The sequence below is a fragment of the Eriocheir sinensis genome, chromosome 19, assembly GCF_024679095.1.
Source record: "Eriocheir sinensis breed Jianghai 21 chromosome 19, ASM2467909v1, whole genome shotgun sequence".
NCBI classification, from domain to species: domain Eukaryota; kingdom Metazoa; phylum Arthropoda; class Malacostraca; order Decapoda; family Varunidae; genus Eriocheir; species Eriocheir sinensis.
Genome location: NC_066527.1, coordinates 14,375,011 through 14,395,303, shown reverse-complemented (window position 1 = coordinate 14,395,303; position 20,293 = coordinate 14,375,011). Strand labels below are relative to the sequence as shown.

At 47.2% G+C, this 20,293-nt stretch overlaps 1 protein-coding gene across 1 annotated transcript in view; it reads left to right on the top strand.

Annotated features, from left to right (window-relative positions):
- The window catches only part of LOC127000750 (pancreatic triacylglycerol lipase-like), a 35,609-nt gene that overhangs the window by 7,541 nt on the left and 7,775 nt on the right, over positions 1 to 20,293 (top strand). The window contains exons 2-5 of the mRNA XM_050864779.1: positions 1,347 to 1,507; positions 10,174 to 10,293; positions 17,614 to 18,222; positions 18,656 to 18,788. Of these exons, the coding sequence (XP_050720736.1) occupies positions 1,347 to 1,507; positions 10,174 to 10,293; positions 17,614 to 18,222; positions 18,656 to 18,788 (1,023 nt within the window). The remainder of the gene's footprint in view (positions 1 to 1,346; positions 1,508 to 10,173; positions 10,294 to 17,613; positions 18,223 to 18,655; positions 18,789 to 20,293) is intronic.

Here is a 20,293-nt window from a genome sequence, read left to right as displayed (position 1 = left end):
TCGATGCAAGTTTTTTTTTTTTTTTTTTTGGCCTGGTTTGTGTTCACGTTCCCTGATTCTGCCTTTTTTGGGGCCGAGTTTGCAGCGACACGTTCTGCATCCTCGTGTGCGTGCGTGTGTGTGTGCGTGTGTGTGTGTGTGGCGAGGGAAGAGACAAAAAGGGTCGTAATACTGTAACGTTGCCTGGCTGTCGGTGGCCCTGGAAATAATAAGTGTTGAATGAGACAGCCAAAAACAGAACCCAATGACGATGATAATAGTAATGATAATGATATGATAATGATAATGATAATGGTTCTTTCTCCCTTGCTGTACTCGTGGTTATGATAGGATGACTAACAACTACCTCTTAAGCTTTTAACACACACCTCTTTTCCTTCCTTACCTAATCTTCGGTGTAGCGTGTGTGTGTGTGTGTGTGTGTGTGTGTGTGTGTGTGTGAGAGAGAGAGAGAGAGAGAGAGAGAGAGAGAGAGAGAGAGAGAGAGAGAGAGAGAGAGAGAGAGAGAGAGAGAGAGAGAGAGAGAGAGAGAGAGAGAGAGAGAGAGAGAGAGAGAGAGAGAGAGAGAGAGAGAGAGAGAGAGAGAGAGAGAGAGAGAGAGAGAGAGAGAGAGAGACTAGGTAAAAATATCATGAGCCTATAATCTAATTCTCTGCCCTATCATCTACACATTGCAAAGGAAACAGAAAAAAAGACGTCTGTTGTGTCTGTTTCTCTCTATACACGAAAAAGAGAATAACAGACACAACAGACACAACCCAGCTCCTTTCCCTTGCACCCTCATCACCCTTTCCTTTCCTCGTCCTCAACCGCTTCCCTTACACCCCATCACCCTTTCCTTTCTTTTCTCTCAAACGCTTCCCTTACACACCTCATCACCCTTTCCTCATTCTCATCCTCACCCCCATCACCCTTTCCTTTCCACGTCCTCAATCGCTTCCCTCACACCCTCATCACCCTTTCCTCATTCTCATCATCACCCCCATCACCCTTTCCTCATTCTCATCATCACCCCCATCACCCTTTCCTCATTCTCATCATTACCCCCATCACCCTTTCCTTTCCACGTCCTCAATCGCTTCCCTCACACCCTCATCACCCTTTCCTCATTTTCATCATCACCCCCATCACCCTTTCCTTTCCTCGTCCACAACCGCTTCCCTTACACACCCCGTCACCCTTTCCTCATTCTCATCCTCACCCCCATCACCCTTTCCTTTCCACGTCCTCAATCGCTTCCCTCACACCCTCATCACCCTTTCCTCATTCTCATCCTCACCCCCATCACCCTTTCCTTATTCTCATCCTCACCCTCATCAGCCTTCCCTCTCCTTCTCACCCCGCAGGAGAAGTGCAGGAGTGGTGTGACGATGTGCTAGGCTGCCTCTACCTCGATGAGACCTGGGAGCTCGGGGCGCTGCGGCCGGTCAACCAGCTGCCAGACTCCCGGGAAAAGATCGGCACCACCTTCATGCTGCACACGCGAGCCAACCCAGCCATCTATGAGGTGAGGTTAAGGCAGTATTATCAGACGATTTCGCCTCTCAAGTATCTCCAAGGGTCACGAAGGAGATTAGTCGGATTCTCACGGGTGCTGGTCACGTTCAGAAGTCTTGGCAAACTATTACTAGGCTTTTTTCTTTTTTTACAGTAGAGGAAATAGTTCAAGGGAAAAAAAAGGAAACAATAGTAAAAAAAAAAACCGCTACTCATGTTTGTCACGTTCAGAAGCCTTGACAAACTATTACTAGGCTTTTTTTTTTTTTTTTTTTTTTTTTTTTTTTTTACAGTAGAGGAAACAGTTCAAGGGAAAAAAAAAGGAAACAACAGTGAAAAAAAAGCCCGCTACTCGCTGCTTCTACAAAAGAGTCAAGAGAGGTGGCTGAAAGATAGGTCAATTTCGGGGGGAGAGGTGTCCTGATACCCTCCTCCTGAGACTCCCCACGGAAATACTAATGCAATCTCTACGAAAGTCTACGAAATGTGGGTGTGTAAGGTTGCATTCTCAGACACGTTCGGCTCTCACAAATATTTCTCAAGGCCATAAAAGGGATTAGTCGGGGTCTCGTGAGCGTTTGTCATGTTCAGAAGCCTTGTTAAACTATCATTACCGATGGAAATAATAACACAACTACGAAAGCTTATCAAATGTGGTGTAAGGATTGTGTTCTCAGACGCCTCGGTTCGGCTCTCACAAATATTTACAAAGACCACAAAGGAGATTAGTCGTTCAGAAGCCTTGTTATACTATCACTACAGATGGAAATACGAACACAACTACGAAAGCTTATCAAATGTGGGTGTGTAATGTGTTCTTAGACGCTTTCGCCTCTCACAACATAAATTTCCGATTGCCATAACGGAGATTAGTCGGGATCTCATGAGCGTTTGTCGTGTTCAGAAGCCTTGTTAAACTATCATTACAGATGGAAATACTGACACAACTACGAAAGCTTATGAAATGTGGGTGTGTAATGTCTATCGGCTCTCACAACAAATAGGAACAGTAAGTAGCGGGCTTTTTTTTTTCATTATTTTTATTTATTTATTTATTTTTTTACTCCCTTGCACTGTCTCCTCTGCTGTAAAAGAAAAAAAAACACAAATATTTCCGATTGCCGTAAGGGAGATTAGTCGGGCTCTGATGAGTGTTCGCCACGTTCATAAGTCTTGTCAATCTCACTTGCCTTTCGTTATTGCAGTTTCTCTAATGTGGGTTGTGGTTTAATACAGTTTACTTTTTCTTAGTTTTAAAGAGAGGACCATGCAAGTCTCTCCTTGTGTAGCGACGATCCAGGGAGCCCAAGTACACACATTTGACAAGGCTTTCGTAGGAGGTTTGAGCATTCGTAGAGGTAGTTTCATGACCCTTCCGGTAGTTTGAACGTTCTTTTATGCCATGAACCTACAAAAACACTCATTAGAACGCGACTGATCCTTAGACCTTTGGAAATAGTTGATTCGAGCGGTGGAAGTGTCTGAAGAATTTTATAACATTCGCAGAGGTAGTTTCATGGCCCTTCTGGTAGTCTGGTCACCCTTTTATGCCGTGAATCTACAAAAACACTCATTGGAACGCAACTTATCTCTTTGACCTTTGGAAATGTGAGAAGCGGAAGCGTTTGAGAATACGGTCCCATCTTACATATACACCTTTTTTCAAGTTCCTCCAGGTACAGACCCTTCATTACGAACCTGACTAGAATAGACCTCGAACTGGGAACAAGGGCTCGTAGGTAGAAACACAGTAGTCAGCACGCCACGTAGAAGCTGTCTGGGGAGGAGATAATGGAAGCAATAAATAACACACGATAGCCAACAGCGGAACAGCGAGGGAAGGCGTAGGTCAAGAGAGTAATTTCCCAGTGTGTGTGTGTGTGTGTGACTGTGGTGGTGGTGATGCAAAAGGACAAGAAAAAAGTGGTGGTGGTGGTGGTGGTGGTGGTAGTGGTGGTGGTAGTGAGATTGGTAGCATTAGTATTGGTGGAGTTGATGGTGGTGGTGCTGGTGTTAGTAAGAGAGGGAGAAAGAACAGGTAGAAGTAGTAGTAGTAGTAGTAGTAGTAGTAGTAGTAGTAGTAGTAGTAGTAGTAGTAGTAGTAGTAGTAGTAGTAGTAGATGCAGCAATACGTTCCCTCACACTGTCCCCCGCCTTGATGTCACCTCCACGCTTGATAAATATTTCCTGCTCTCTCGCTGCGTCGGACTAATGCGCTAATTTTTCACACCTATTTCCCAGCCAAGAGCTTTACACGAGTGCCCCCATAAATCCTTCACTCGAGGTGCTGGGGTCTTACAGGGGGACTGGGGTACGTGGCGGGGTATGGGAGGGCAGGAGAGGAGAATGGGTAGAGATGGGTAATGGTACGATTGAGGGTCAGGGGAAGGGAGGGCGTGGGTAAAGGGGAAGGGAAGGAAAATGGATGGATAGAGAGAGATCGATAGATAGATAGATTAGTAGTTAGGTAGATAGAAGGAAAATGGCAGTCAAATAGATGGATGGATAGACAGACAGATTGATATATAGATAAATAGATTATTAGTTAAGTAGATAAATAGATAGGTAGATAAATAGATCGACAGATAGAAAGATAGATAGATAGATAGATAGACAAATAAACTGATAGATACCTTGACTGATGAATTGAAACGTAGATAGATAGTTAGGTAGATAGGTAAATAGATGAGTAGATAGAAAGAGGAGCAAATAGATGGATAGACAGATAAACAGATGAATAGAAAGACAGACTAACACATAGACATAGTGGTGGATAGATAGACCCGAAAGATAGATAAATAGAGATTGATCCTTGCGTTTTGAGAGCCAGGTAAAAATTCTGCATTCATAAACAACAACAACAAAATCGAAACAAAATCGGTGGGCCAAAAATCCACGTTTTGTCTCATTTTTCGAAACTTTTATGGACGATTTTTTTTTTACCTCTCATTCCCTTTTTTCTTCCCCCTTCCCTCCCCTTCTCCCTTCCCTCTTTCTCTTCCCTTTTCTCTTTATTTCCCTCCCTCTTTTCACTCCCTTCCCTCAATTCCCTCTCTCTCTTTCCCTCCATTCTCCCTCCCTTCCCTGTTTCTATCCCTCCCTTCCCTCTTCTTTTCCCTCTTTCTCTTCCCTTTCCTCTCTCTTTTCCTCACTCTTTTCATTCCTTTCTCTCAATTCCCTTGCTCTTTTTCTTTCCCTCCTTTTTCCCTCCCTTCCCTCTTTCTCTTTCATTCTTTCTCTTCTTTTCCCTCTTTCTCTTCCCTTCTCTTCCTCTTTTCACTCCCTTCCCTCAATTCCCTGTTTCTCTCTTTCCCTCCCTTCTCTTCTCCTCCCTTCCCTCTTTTTTCATTCCCTCTTCCTCTTTCCTTTCATCTTTTTTTCCCTTCCCTCTTTCTTTCATTCCCTCTCCCTCTTCTCCTCCCTTCCCTCCCTTCCTCTTCCCTTCCCTCTTTCTCTTCCCTTCCCTCTTTCTCTTCCCTTCCCTCCCTTCCTCTTCCCTTCCCTCTTCCTCTTCCCTTCCCTCTTTCTCTCACTCCCTCTCCATCTTTTCTTCCCTTCCCTCCCTTCCTCTTCCCTTCCCTCTTTCTCTTCCCTTCCCTCTTTCTTTCACTCCCTCTCCCTCTTCCCCTTCCCTTCCCTCCCTTCCTCTTCCCTTCCCTCTTTCTCTTCCATTCCTCTTTCTTTCCTCCTCTCCTCTTCCCTTCCCTCTTTCCTCTTCCCTTCCCTCTTTCCTCTCCTCTTCCCTCTTTCCTCTTCCTTCCCTCTTTCTCTTCCTTTCCTCTCTTCCTCTTCCCTTCCTCTTCTTCCTTCTTCCTTCCTCTTCCCTTCCTCTTCCCTTCCTCTCCTTCCTCTTTCTCTTCCCTTCCTCTTCTTCCTCTTCCCTTCCTCCTTCCTCTTCCCTTCTCTTCCTCTTCTTCCCTCTTTCTTCCTCCCTCTCCTCTTCCTTCCTTCCCTTCCCTCCTTCCTCCCTTCCTCTTCCCTTCCCTCTTTCTCTTCCCTTCCCTCTTTCTCTTCTCTTCCCTTCCCTCTTTCTCTTCCCTTCCCTCTTTCTCTTCCCTTCCCTCTTTCTTTCACTCCCTCTCCCTCTTCCCCTTCCCTTCCCTCCCTTCCTCTTCCCTTCCCTCTTTCTCTTCCTTTCCCTCTTTCTCTTCCCTTCCCTCCCTTCCTCTTCCCTTCCCTCTTTCTCTTCCTTTCCTTCTGCCTCTTCCCTTCCTCTTTCTCTTCCTTCCTCTTTCTTTCCCCCCTTCCCCTTCCTCTTCCCTTCCCTTCCTCTTCCTTTCTCTTCCTTCCCTCTTTCTCTTCCTTCCCTCTCTTCCTTCCTCTTTCTCTTCCTTCCTCCTTCTTCCCTTCCTCTTTCTCTTCCTTCCTCTTTCTCTTCCCCTCCCTCTTTCTTCTCCCTTCCTTCCTCCCTCTTCCTTCCCTTCCCCTTCCTTCCTCTTCCCTTCCTCTTTCTCTTCCTTTCCCTCTTTCTCTTCCCTTCCCTCCCTTCCTCCTTCCTCTTCCTTCCCTTCCTTCCTCCTTTCTCTTCCCTCTTCCCTTCCTCCCTCTTTCTCCCTCTCCCTCTTCCCCTTCCCTTCCCTCCTTTCCTCTTCCCTTCCCTCTTTCTCTTCCTTTCCCTCTTCCTCTTCCCTCCTCTTTCTTCTTCACTCCTCTTCCCTTCCCTCCCTTCCTCTTCCCTTCCCTCCCTTCCTCTTCCCTTCCCTCTTTCTCTTCCCTTCCCTCTTTCTCTTCCTTTCCCTCTTTCTCTTCCCTTCCCTCCCTTCCTCTTCCCTTCCCTCCCTTCCTCTTCCCTTCCCTCTTTCTCTTCCCTTCCCTCTTTCTTTCACTCCCTCTCCCTCTTCCCCTTCCCTTCCCTCCCTTCCTCTTCCCTTCCCTCTTTCTCTTCCCTTCCTCTTTCTCTTCCCTCTTTCTTTCACTCCCTCTCCCTCTTCCCTTCCCTTCCTCCTTCCTCTTCCTTCCCTCCTTCCTCTTCCCTTCCTCCTCTTCTCCTCCTCCTCTTTCTCTTCCTTTCCCTCTTCTCTTCCTTCCCTCCCTTCCTCTTCCCTTCCCTCTCCCTTCCTCTTCCCTTCCCTCTTTCCTCTTCCCTTCCCTCTTTCCTCTTCCCTTCCTTCTTTCCTCTTCCCTTCCCTCTTTCCTCTTACCTTCCCTCTTTCCTCTTCCTTTCCCTCTTCCCTTCCTCTTTCTTTCCTTCCTCTTCTTCTTCCTTTCTCTTCTTCCTTCCTCTTTCTTTCTTCCTCTTTCTTCCTCTGCCCTTCCCTCTTTCTCTTCCTTTCCCTCTTCCTCTTCCCTTCCCTCTTTCTCTTCCTTTCCCTCTTCCTCTTCCCTTCCCTCTTTCTCTTCCTTTCCCTCTTCCTCTTCCCTACCCTCTTACTCTTCCCTTCCTCCTCTTCCTCTTCCCTCTTCCCTTCCTTCCCTCCTTCCTCTTCCTTCCTCTTTCTCTTCCTTTCCCTCTTCCTCTTCCCTTCCCTCTTTCTTTCATTCCTCTCCTCTTCCTTCCTTCCTCCTTCCTCTTCCCTTCCTCTTTCTCTTCCTTTCCCTCTCTTCCCTTCCCTCTTTCTTTCCTCCTCTCCTCTTCCTCTTTCTTCCTCTCTTCCTCTTCCCTTCCCTCTTCCTCTTCCCTTCCCACTTTCTTTCACTCCCTCTCCCTCTTCCCCTCCCTTCCCTCCCTTCCTCTTCCCTTCCCTCTTTCTCTTCCCTTCCCTCTTTCTCTTCCCTTCCCTCTTTCTTTCACTCCCTCTTCCCCTTCCCTTCCCTCCCTTCCCTTTTTCTTTTCCCTCTCCTTTCCCTCCCTTCCTTCTTTCTTTTCACTCCCCTTTCCACTTCCTCCCCTTCCTATCCTCCCTCTTTTCTCTCTTTTTTTTTTTTTTGTGTGTGTGTGTGTGTGGGGGGGGGGGGGGGGTAGAGAGATTCGCTGTAAATGAAAAAAATGGACATGAAAAAATTCGCTCCCGCCACAACGCGTCGAATGAGTGAGGGACTTTTCGGCGGCGCGCTCATAAAGATTTTTGACCATCGGGTTCGTTCGTTCTCTCGGGGGAAAAAAACGAGACTATTTCGCGTTCTGGGCTGAAATACGTGTAATATCTCCTCTTTACCTTGTTTATATATTTGAGTTACATGTGATATTTTGTGAGGTCGTTTTGGAATGCGGGGATATTTTTTGGGTTGCGGTCGGACAAATACTCGCTGTTTTTTTTTTTTGTCAGTTTCAGTATAAGAAAAAAATATTAAGTAACGTTTTGAGTTGAAATACATGTAAAACCTCTTTTCATTATATATTTAGATTTTGGGATGGACGTTTAATTTTTATGCTGCAGTGAGACGAAATTGCTGAATGATTTTTCTGTTAACTTTAGTATAAGAAAAAAAAGTATTATGTAACGTTCAAAGTTGAAATACATGTAATATCTCTTTTTCTCTCTTATATATTTTAGATTTTGAAATGCACGTAAATTTTTTGGGTTGCGGTGAGACCAAATTGCTTAGTGACTTTTTGTCGTTAATTTTAGTATAAGAATATTAAGTAACGTTCAGAGTTGAAATACATGTAATATATTTTTTTCTTTTTTATATATATTAGATTTTGGAATGCACTTTTAATTTTTGGGTTGCAGTGAGATGAAATTGCTTTAATGATTTTTTCTGTTAATTTTTATATAAGAAAAAAATATTAAAATAACGTTCGAGTTCAGATACATGTAATATCTGTTTCAATTTAATATATTTCAGATTTTGAAATGCACTTTTAATTTTGGGGTTGCGGTGAGACGAAATTGCTTAATGATTTTTTCTGTTAATTTTGGTAAAAGAATAAAAGTATTAAAGGAACGTTCAGAATTCAAATACATGGAATACCTCTTTCTATTTAATATATTTTAGATTTTGGAATGCACGTGTAATTTTCGGTTGCAGTGAGATAAAATTGCTTAATGATTTTTTTTCGTTAATTTTACTATAGAAAAAAATATTAAGTAACGTTGAAATACATGTAATTTCTCTTTTTCTTTATTATATATTTATTTAGATTTTGGAATGCACGTTTAATTTTGGGGTTGCAGTGAGGCGAAATTGCTTAATGATTTTTTATGTTAATTTTAGTATAAGAAAAAAAATACTGAGTAACGTTTTGAGTTGAAATTCATGTAATACCGCTTTTCATTATATATTTAGATTTTGGGATGCACGTTTAATTTTGGGGTTGCAGTGAGACGAAATTGCTTAATGATTTTTTATGTTAATTTTAGTATAAGAAAAAAAATATTGAGTAACGTTTTGAGTTGAAATTCATGTAATACCGCTTTTCATTATATATTTAGATTTTGGGATGCACGTTTAATTTTTATGTTGCAGTGAGACGAAATTGCTTAATGATTTCTCTGTTAATCTTAGTATAAGAAAAAAAATATTAAGTAACGTTCAGAGTTCAAAGACATGTATTATCTCTTTCTATTTAATATATTTTGGATTTTGGAATGCATTTTTAATTTTGGGATTGCGGTGAGATTAAGTTGCTTAGGGAATTTTTTTTGTTAATTTTTTTGTAAGAAGACATAACATTATTTCACATTATAGGTGAAACACATGCAATATCTCTTCTTTCCTCTCTTACATTATTATACTTACATTTAATATTATGTGAGGTCGTTTTAGCATGCTGTTTTTTTAATTAATTGTTGTTTAGGAAAAGAATATTATTTCACGGTCTAAGCTGAAATACATATAATATATCCTATATTTCACGATCTGAGCTAAAATACATATAATATCTCCTCTTTTTATATATTTCACGATCTGAGCTAAAATACATATAATATCTCTTTCTGTATATATTTCACGGTCTGAGCTAAAATACATATAATATCTCTTTCTTTATATATTTCACGGTCTGAGCTAAAATACATATAATATCTCTTTATATATTTCACGGTCTGAGCTAAAATACATATAATATCTCTTTCTTTATATATTTCACGGTCTGAGCTAAAATACATATAATATCTCCTCTTTTTATATATTTCACGATCTGAGCTAAAATACATATAATATCTCCTCTTTTTATATATTTCACGGTCTGAGCTGAAATACATATACCTCTTTCTTTTTATATATTTTAGATTTTGGAATGCATGTATAATTTTGGATACTGTGGTGGGACTAAATTCCTCGCTCAATTTTTCTTTAATTCACACATACGTTCTATCATTTTTCCCTTTTTTTGTTGTTAATTTATTCAAGATTACATCCTCCTCCTCCTCTCCTTTCACCCTCGGAATCTCTATAACCCTTCTCCCTCTCCTTATCACCCTGCTAACCTCCCTCTTCTCTCCCTGTCACCCTGTTTACCTTCATTCTCCCTCTTCTCTTCACCCTGTTTAAACTCCTCTCCCTTTCTTCTTCCCCTCACCCTACTAACCTCCTTTCTTCTTTTCTTCACCCTATTTAAACTCTCTCCCCTCTCCTCTGCGTTACCTTATTAATCTCCCTTCCCTCTCCCTGTCACCCTGTTTACCTTGCTTCTCCCTCTTCCCTTCACCCTGTTAAACCTCCTTTTCCTTCCCTCTTCCCTTCACCCTATTAACCTCCCTTTCCTTGCCTCTCCCCCCTCACCCTACTAATCTCCTTTCCTTTCCTCTCCCCCTCACCCTACTAACCTCCCTTCCTCTCCCTCCCCCTCAGGATATCGTCATCTCGGCAGACGATCCCTCCACCATCGACGCGACCACGTTCGACCCCAGCAAGCCGACCAAGATTGTGACCCACGGCTTCATCGACACGGGCTACCTCAAGTGGCTAAGGGTGCGTGCGTGTGTGCGTGTGTGTGTGGGGGGGGGAGGAGGGTGCGTGTGTGTGGGGGGAAGGAGGAGGGTGCGCGTGTGTGTGGGGGGGGAGAGTGTGTGTGTGTGATTAGGGGGGGTAGGGATGGGGGGAGTGTGTGTATGTGTGTGTGTGTGTGTGTGTGTACACACTCACGCAATCACGCACCTCTTTGCTCCGTTGGTCGAGAGAGAGAGAGAGAGAGAGAGAGAGAGAGAGAAGAGAAGAGAAGAGAAGAGAGATTATCTAATATTGATCTAAATGAATAACACATGCATAAAGGAACGATTATCTGAGGTGGTGGTGGTGATGGTGGCGGTGATGGTGGTGGTGGTGGCGGTGATGGTGGTGGTGGTGGTGGTGGCGGCGGTGGCGGTGATGGTGGTGGTGGTGGTGATGATGTTGGCGGCGGTGGCGGTGATGGTGATGGTGGTGGTGGTGATGATGGTGATGATGGCGGCGGTGGCGGTGATGGTGGTGGTGGTGGTGGTGATGATGGTGATGTTGGCGGCGGTGGCGGTGATGGTGGTGGTGGTGGTGGTGATGATGGTGATGATGGCGGCGGTGGCGGTGATGGTGGTGGTGGTGGTGGTGATGATGTTGGCGACAGTGGCAGTGATGGTGGTGGTGATGATGTTGGCGACAGTGGCAGTGATGGTGGTGGTGATGTGGTGGTGGTGGTGGTGATGGCGGCGGCGGTGGTGGAAGCATTAGGACATAAAATCTTTCCTTTCATGGATTTATCTCGCCTCTTAACAGTCACTTCTCGCATCGCCTGTCGTGTGTTAGTGTTCGTGACTGAAAACCGCCAAGCTGCACCGGCCACACTATAAGCTACACCGGCTCACACTGGTTTGTTATACCCCCCGGGCGCTCATGTTTCTAGACCCCAAACTTCATAAGGAGGAAGAAGGGAGGTGGATAAGGTGTCGGGAGAGGGAAAGGGAAGGGAGGCTGAATAGTTGTAAGCTGCATCTGTTACTCGTAAAGCTCATCGGCATCTTTTATATGACCCCTTGCGTTTATGTTTCTAGGCTTCAAAATTGAAAAGGAGGGGGAAAGGAGAGGGTTACGGTGAGAGGAAAAGGGAAGGGAGGTTGAATAGTTGTAAGCTGGATCTGTTACTTGTATATCTCATCGTGATCTCTTATATGACCCTTTGCGTGTGTGTTTCTAGGCTTCAAAATTGATAAGGAGGGAGGGGGAGGTGGGATATTGACATGCAAGAGAGGAAGGGAAGGAGGTTGAATAGCTGCCTGCACGGGTTTACTCGTATAGCTCATCGTAATCTCCTATCTTGCCGAGCGTGTGTGTTTCCCAGCCCCAAACTTCATAAGGAGGGAGAAGGGAGGTGGATAGGGTGACGGGAAGAGGGAGAGGAAGGGAGGTTGAATAGTTGCAAGCTGCACCGGTTACTCGTATAGCTCATCGTAATCTCCTATCTTGCCGAGCGTGCGTGTTTCCCAGCCCCAAAATTGACAAGAAGGAAGAAGGGAGGTGGATAGGGTGACAAGGAGAGGGAAAGGGAGAGGGAAGGGAGGCTGAATAGTTCTAAGCTGCACCGGTTACTCGTATAGCTCATCGTAATCTCCTATCTTGCCGAGCGTGCGTGTTTCCCATTCCCAAAATTGATAAGGAGGGAGAAGGGAGGTGGATAGGGTGACAAGGAGAGGGAGAGGGAAGGGAGGTTGAATAGTTGTAAGCTCCACCGATTACTCGTATAGCTCACACTGATATCTTCTTTCTTGCCGAGCGTGCCCCAAAATTGATAAGGAGGGAGAAGGGAGGTGAACAGGGTGACTGGGTGAGGGAATGGGAGAGGGAAGGAAGGTATTTTCGTCTTTATTGGTCCGCTTACGTGTTTTGCGGCCGGAAGATTGCTATACGTCGCCTCCCTTTATCAAACGTTCCTGTACCTTACTCAGTGTCGGTGTCCAAGGAAAAAAAAAACGTTGATAATCATGGTGCCTTCCTTTTAAAGCATTTTCGAATCTCCTTCATCGTTTCGCTCTGCAGTATGTCATTAATTCAACTCGGGGACTTTTTATGGTGCTGCTATCTAATCTCAAGGGATAATGTGACGGATAAAAGCACCGAGGCCACGCGCAGCTATATGGTACGCCCCCACCTTTGCTGTTACGTATCTAGACGACCGAATTATGCGTATGAGTCCTTCTGTCCGTGGCGTAAGTTTCCAATCTTTCCGCGGGTATGTGGTTCCTGAGTAAAGACGCTCGGCTGTAGCTTGGAAAATAACCACGGGGCTTTGAAAATACTCTCATTGTGATCCCAACTCCAAGTGACCCAAAGTGACTCCAACTAAACCTAACCTAACCTAACCTAACCTAACCTAACCTGACCTGACCTGCTCAAGAGTGGACGCCATTTACCCGTACATAGAAGGGACATACGGGTCGGGGCATGTGAGAACTCCAGACATAGGGCGGATAAGTGCATAGAAACCGCTTTGAAAGTCCTCCGTGAAATCCTGTCACTTCATAAAACGTTACACTTCTTAGTTCATAGTGTACAGTATCACCACAAACCCTCCCTTCCGTGGTGCAGTGGTTAGCGTGCCTATTTACGAGTCCGCGCGCCCTTGTTCGGATCCCGGCCCGGCAGTCAACGTGAAGCTCAGCCATTTGTTCATTTCCCTTCGCGGGCTGGTCGATAAATGTGTACCTGGGGAAACCTGGGGAATGTAAACTGTGGTAGCCCGGATGTCACACTGGGAAACGGGCTCAAGACTCAAGGTCCAATGCAACGGAGATGAGCACCGAGGACACGCGCAGCTAATACGGTATGACCTCAACTATACCTTTATATAAACATCCAAACATCTTCCCTTCCACACAAACCATTACCAGCATTCTAATATCTTGACTCATTCGCCCCACACACAAACGTTCTAGACATCTCTCCCACCCGCACAAACGTTCTGGATATCTCTCCCCTCACACAAACGTTCAAGATATCTTACCCCACACACAAACGTTTTAGATCTCTCCCCACACACAAACGTTCTAGATATCTCTCCCCATACACAAACGTTCTGGATATCTCGCCCCCCACACAAACGTTCTAGATATTTCGCCCCCCACATAAATGTTCTAGATATCTCTCCCCACACACAAACGTTCTAGATATCTCTCCCCATACACAAACGTTCTGGATATCTCGCCCCCCACACACAAACGTTGTAGATATATCGCCCCACACACAAACGTTCTAGATATCTCGCCCCACACACAAACGTTGTAGATATCTCACCCCATACACAAACGTTCTAGATGCCTCGCCTCACACGCAGACACCACAACCGGGGCATTCTTATCGGTCCCTCGCGAGTCCCAACGCCACGCAAATCACTTTGAACGTCTCTGAAGGCCGCCGATGCAAGACTGAGAGGAGAGAGACGTATGTGCCTGTCTGTGTGTGTGAGACGCGAGGGAGGGAGAGGGAGAGGGAGGAAGGGTGAGAGGGGGTATTGAGAAGGGTGATGTATGCGAACGTCTGTTGATGGGTGAGCAGGGGGCAGGGGGTGAGGTTCGTTTTGTGTGTGTCTGTGCTGTGTTGTGATGGTGACAGGGAGGGTAAGGAGGTGACAGGGAAGGTAAGGGAGATTAAGGGAAGGCGAGAAGGGTGATAAGTGTGTATGCCAGTGTATGGTAGGGTGGGGATAGGGTGAGGGTCGTTGTGTGTTTGTCTGTTGTTTTGTGATTGAAAGGGAGGTGAAAGGGAGGGTAAGGGAGAGATAGGAAGGGGAAGAGGGAGAGGGGGCAGTGACAAGGGTGATGTATGTGTGTCTGTTGTATTGTTATGGTAAGGGAGGGTAAGGGAGGGCAAGAGAGTGTGAGGGAGAGAGGGACGGAGGGTAAGGGAGGGTGAGGGTGCAGTACGAAGGGTGATGTGAGTGTCCCCACCCTTCCATACACTGGCATACACACTTATCACCCTCCTCACCTTCCCTTAATCTCCCTTACCCTCCCTTTCACCTCCTTATCCTCCCTCACCATCACAACACGACACAGACACACTCAACGGCCCTCACCCTGTCCCCTCCCTTCCATATACTGGCATACACATTTATCACCCTTTTCACCTTCCCTTAATCTCCCTCACCCTCCCTTTCACCTCCTTATCCTCCCTCACCATCACAACACGACACAGACACACTCAACGGCCCTCACCCTGTCCCCTCCCTTCCATATACTGGCATACACATTTATCACCCTTTTCACCTTCCCTTAATCTCCCTTACCTTCCCTGTCACCTCCTTACCCTCCCTCACCATCACAACACAGCACAGACACACACAAAACGACCCCCACCCTGCCCCCTGCTCACCCATCAACAGACGTTCACATACATCACCCTTCTCAATACCCCCTCTCACCCTTCCTCCCTCTCGCTCTCCCTCACTTGCGCCTCACACACACAGACAGGCACATACGTCTCCCTCCTCTCAAAATGTTGCATCGGCGGCCTTCAGAGACGTTCAGAGTGATTTGCGTGGCGCTGTGACTCGCGAGGGACAGATAAGAATATCTTGGTTTGTGGTGTCTGCGTGTGAGGCGAGGCATCTAGAACGTTTGTGTATGGGGCGAGATATCTAGAACGTTTGTGTGTGGGGCGAGATATCTAGAACGTTTGTGTGTGGGGCGAGATATCTAGAACGTTTGTGTGTGGGGCGAGATATCTACAACGTTTGTGTGTGGGGCGAGATATCTAGAACGTTTGTGTGTGGGGCGAGATATCTAGAACGTTTGTGTGTGGGGCGAGATATCTACAACGTTTGTGTGTGGGGCGAGATATCTAGAACGTTTGTGTGTGGGGCGAGATATCTAGAACGTTTGTGTAGGGAGAGATATCTAGAACGTTTGTGTGGGGGGCGAAATATCTAGAACGTTAGTGTGTGGGGCGAGATATCTACAACGTTTGTGTGTGGGGCGAGATATCTAGAACGTTTGTGTGTGGGGTAAGATATCTTGAACGTTTGTGTGTGGGGCGAGATATCTAGAACGTTTGTGTGTGGGGCGAGATATCTAGAACGTTTGTGTGTGGGGCGAGATATCTACAACGTTTGTGTGTGGGGCGAGATATCTAGAACGTTTGTGTGTGGGGTAAGATATCTTGAACGTTTGTGTAGGGAGAGATATCTAGAACGTTTGTGTGGGGGGCGAAATATCTAGAACGTTAGTGTGTGGGACGAGATAGCTAGAACGTTTGTGTGGGGGCAGCAGTAAGAAGGGTGATGTGTCTGTTTGTGTTATGGTAATGAAGGTAAGGGAGGGCAAGAGAGTGTAAGGAGAGAGGATGGAGGCAAGGGAGGGTGATGTGTGTCTGTTTTGTTATGGTAATGAAGGGGTAAGGAGGGCAAGAGAGGGTGATGCGAGGGTGAAGGGGCAGTAAGAAGGGTGATGTGAGTGTGTCTGTTGTATTGTTATGGTAAGGGAGGGTAAGGAAGGGCAAGAGAGTGTAAGGGAGAGAGGGATGGAGGGTAAGGGAGGGTGAGGGGGCAGTAAGAAGGGTGATGTGTGTCTGTTTTGTTATGGTAATGAAGGGTAAGGGAGGGCAAGAGAGTGTAAGGGAGAGGAAGGAGGGTAAGGGAGGGTGAAGGGGCAGTAAGAAGGGTGATGCGAGTGTCTTGTGTTGTTATGGCAAGGAAGGGTAAGGGAGGGTAAGAGAGTGTAAGGGAGAGGAAGGAGGGTAAGGGAGGGTGAAGGGGCAGTAAGAAGGGTGATGTGTGTCTGTTTTGTTATGGCAAGGAAGGGTAAGGGAGGGTAAGAGAGTGTAAGGGAGAGGAAGGAGGGTAAGGGAGTGTAAGGGAGAGGAAGGAGGGTAGGGGGGGTGGGGGCTGCGTTCTGTGCCTGACAACACCAACGCTCCCTGCCTTTGTTCCTGGCTCGGCTCCTTCCTCTCACCGGGGCGCTGCCATCTGCCGCTGAGTGGGCCACCCGAACCACCTAATTATGCTGTCTCCTTGTAAATGTCTCGCTTTGTACGTACGTGTAGTCTGCGGCCGGACTCAAAAACATGTTGTAGCTACGTTGTATATTCTGAAACTGACCTCTTACTGGTTTCGCAGGAGGTGTGGAGGTTAATAACAGGTGTATATGATAACAGAGGAGCATTTTGTGGTTGTTTTGTGGTCGTTGGTGGGAAGTTTGAAGGTTAGTAAAAAAAACACACCTCTCCACCCAAAACGGACCTCTCTTCTGATTTCCCGGGAGGTAAGGAGGTTAATAGCAGATGTATATGACAACAGCACCCCCCTACACACATAAGAACATAAGAACATAAGAACGTATGAGTCTGCAAGAGGCCGGTAGGCTGTGCGAGGCATCTCCTTTGAACCTAAGCTCCCGTGTATCTAACCCCACCTAATATCGCTATCCATGAATTTATCTAATCTATTTTTGAATGTGACAATTGTCTTGGCACTCACCACGTGACTGCTGAGCCTATTCCACTCATCCACCACTCTGTTAGTAAACCAATTTTTGCCAATGTCCCTGTTGAATCTGAATTTATCCAGTTTAAACCCATTACTTCGTGTCCTACCCTGTTCTCTTACCAACAAAACCTTATGAATATCCCCCTTATTAAAGCCCTTCATCCATTTATAAACCTCGATCATGTCTCCACGCACCCTTCGCCTTTCTAGAGAATGCAAGTTTAACTGTTTGAGTCTTTCCTCGTATGGCAAGTTTCTCAACCCCTGAATCATCTTAGTCTTCCTCCTCTGCACCGATTCTAACATTTTGATATCCATTCTACAGTAAGGTGACCAGAACTGAACCGCATAGTCAAGATGAGGTCTAACTAATGCTAAATATAGTTTGAGGAAGACTTCGGCGCTTCTGTTGCTTACGCTCCTTGAAATAAATCCCAGGACCCTATTTGCTCGATTTCTAGCTTGAATGCATTGTGCCCTTGGACGGAGATCAGAGCTCACTAAGACCCCTAAATCCCTCTCGCACCCAGACCTGCTAATGGGAGTGTCATTTATAAACGTTCTAAATATCTTGCCCTCTCCTACACACACACAGACACACACACGCGTACGTTTAAGATTCAGCACAACGTTGTAAATCGTCTCTGAATCTGATCCCATTGCAGTATGACGTATTTCTCTCTCTCTCTCTCTCTCTCTCTCTCTCTCTCTCTCTCTCTCTCTCTCTCTCTCTCTCTCTCTCTCTCTCTTTATCTATCTATCTATCTATCTATCTATCTATCTATCTATCTATCTATCTATCTGTATCTATTTAACTGTCCCACTCGCTTTATTCCATCACACAGCAACTGTCTGAGGCACTCCTAGAATACGGTGACTACAACGTCATCCGCGTGGACTGGGGCGGCGGCTCCCTTCCCATGTACTCCTCCGCCTGCGCCAACATCAGGGTCGTGGGGTTGGAGATGGCACGCCTCGTGAACTTCCTGGCAGACAACTATGGTCTCGACCGCGGCAACGTGCACCTCGCCGGCCACTCCCTGGGCTCGCACGCATCCGGCTACGCGGGTGAGAAGATCGAAGGGTTGGGGCGCATCACCGGCATGGATCCAGCGGGGCCTTACTTCACGGGTACGCCAAATTTCGTACGTCTCGACCCGACTGACGCTGTATTCGTGGACGCCATACACACCGACGCAGACACCATCCTCCTTCTGGGGTACGGCACGGAGCAGCCAATGGGCAACCTGGACTTTTATCCCAACTCCGGCCACGACCAACCCGGATGTGACCCAGTGAACATCGGCATCGACATGATTGACGATATTGGCGATGGGATCCGTGAGCTCGCCGCCTGCAGCCACGCCCGATCCTACGAGTTCTTCAAGGATTCCCTCTACAAGCCGTGCCCGTACCTGGCTCACGAGTGCTTTGATTACGACTCCTTTGAGCTGGTAAGTAATGGGTGTGTAGGTCGGTGGGGGTCGGGTGATGGGGGCTACTGGTGACAACATATAAGAGCGGCTGAGTCCATTAGGGATTAAGACGAAGGGGAAGAATGTCGGTCAGGGGTAACAAACCACTCCTATTACTAGTCACTGTACACTAAAATGACCTTTGAATTGGTTAGTAAAGCGTGTGTTAGGGGGTGTAAGGCCAGTTAGGGGTCACGCATTACCCCTATTACCTTTGAGTTGGTGGGTAAGGGGGGTATTGGGTGGGTGTGAGGTGTCTCCGGGGTCACACATTACTCCTAACACAATAAAATGTCACCGTAAACTAAATTGACCTTGGAATTTGTGCGTAAGGTTATTGAGTATAGTTAATTAGTACGTTTTATAGTTCCGTTGCACAACAAACACCTCACTCGTTCCTCCCCGCGTCCAGGGTCGTTGCGCGTCCTGCTCCGATGACAACACCAAGTGCGCCTACATGGGCATCCGCGCCGAGGAGTACGTGGCCAAGGAGCGCGAGAACGTGAAGCTGTACCTCGACACGGGCAAGGACGCGCCCTACTGCTGTGAGTCCCGGGGCACACACACACACACACACACACACACACACGGAAATGCCCACACTTACGAAAGCCTTATCAAACATGTGTGCTTAGGCGCTGTACTGTTAAGAATATGACCCTCACTCTCCCCTACTCTCCCTTACCTAGCTTTCCTCTATCATCTACCCCTTCCTCTCTCACCTACCTCTTCCTCTCTCTCACCTACCCCTTCCTCTCTCACCTACCCCTTCCTCTCTCTCACCTACCCCTTCCTCTCTCTCTCACCTACCCCTTCCTCTCTCTCACCTACCCCTCTCCTCTCACCCACCCCTCTCTCCTCTCCCTTCCTCTCTCTCTCACCTACCCCTTCCTCTCTCACCCACCCTTCCTCTCTCTCTCTCACCTACCCTTCCTCTCTCTCCACCCCTTCCTCTCTCTCTCACCTACCCCTTCCTCTCTCTCTCTCACCTACCCCTTCCTCTCTCACTTCCCCCTTCCTCTCTCTCACCCACCCCTTCCTCTCTCTCTCCCCACCCACCTTCCTCTCTCCTCTCGCACCCACCCCTTCCTCTCTCTCTCACCTACCCCTTCCTCTCTCTCACCTACCCCTTCCTCTCTCTCTCACCTACCCCTTCCTCTCTCTCTCACCTACCCCTTCCTCTCTCTCACCTACCCCTTCCTCTCTCTCTCACCTACCCCTTCCTCTCTCTCTCTCACCTACCCCGTCCTCTCTCTCACCTACCCCGTCCTCTCTCTCACCAACCCCGTCCTCTCTCTCTCACACCTACCCCTTCCTCTCTCTCACCCACCCCTTCCTCTCTCTCTCCTACCCCTTCCTCTCTCTCTCACCTACCCCTTCCTCTCTCTCTCACCTACCCCTTCCTCTCTCTCACCAACCCCTACCTCTCTCTCTCTCTCACCCACCCCTTCCCTCTCTCTCTCACCCACCCCTTCCCTCTCTCTCTCACCTACCCCTTCCCTCTCTCTCTCACCCCTTCCTCCTCCTCTCTCACCTACCCCTTCTCTCTCTCTCCACCCACCCCTTCCTCTCTCTCTCTCACCCACCCCTTCCTCTCTCTCTCACCTACCCCTTCCTCTCTCACCTACCCCTTCCTCTCTCTCACCTACCCCTTCCTCTCTCTCACCTACCCCTTCCTCTCTCTCACCTACCCCTTCCTCTCTCTCTCACCTACCCCTTCCTCTCTCTCACCTACCCCTTCCTCTCTCTCTCACCTACCCCTTCCTCTCTCTCTCACCTACCCCTTCCTCTCTCTCACCTACCCCGTCCTCTCTCTCACCTACCCCTTCCTCTCTCTCACCCCACCTTCCCTTCTCTCTCACCTCCCCGTCCTCTCTCCTCACCCACCTTCCTCTCTCTCTCCACCCACCCCTTCCTCTCTCTCTCACCAATTCCTCTCTCTCCACCTACCCCTTCCTCTCTCTCACCCACCCCTTCCTCTCTCTCACCCACCCCTTCCTCTCTCCTCTCTCTCTCACCCACCCTTCCTCGCTCTCTCTCACCTACCCCG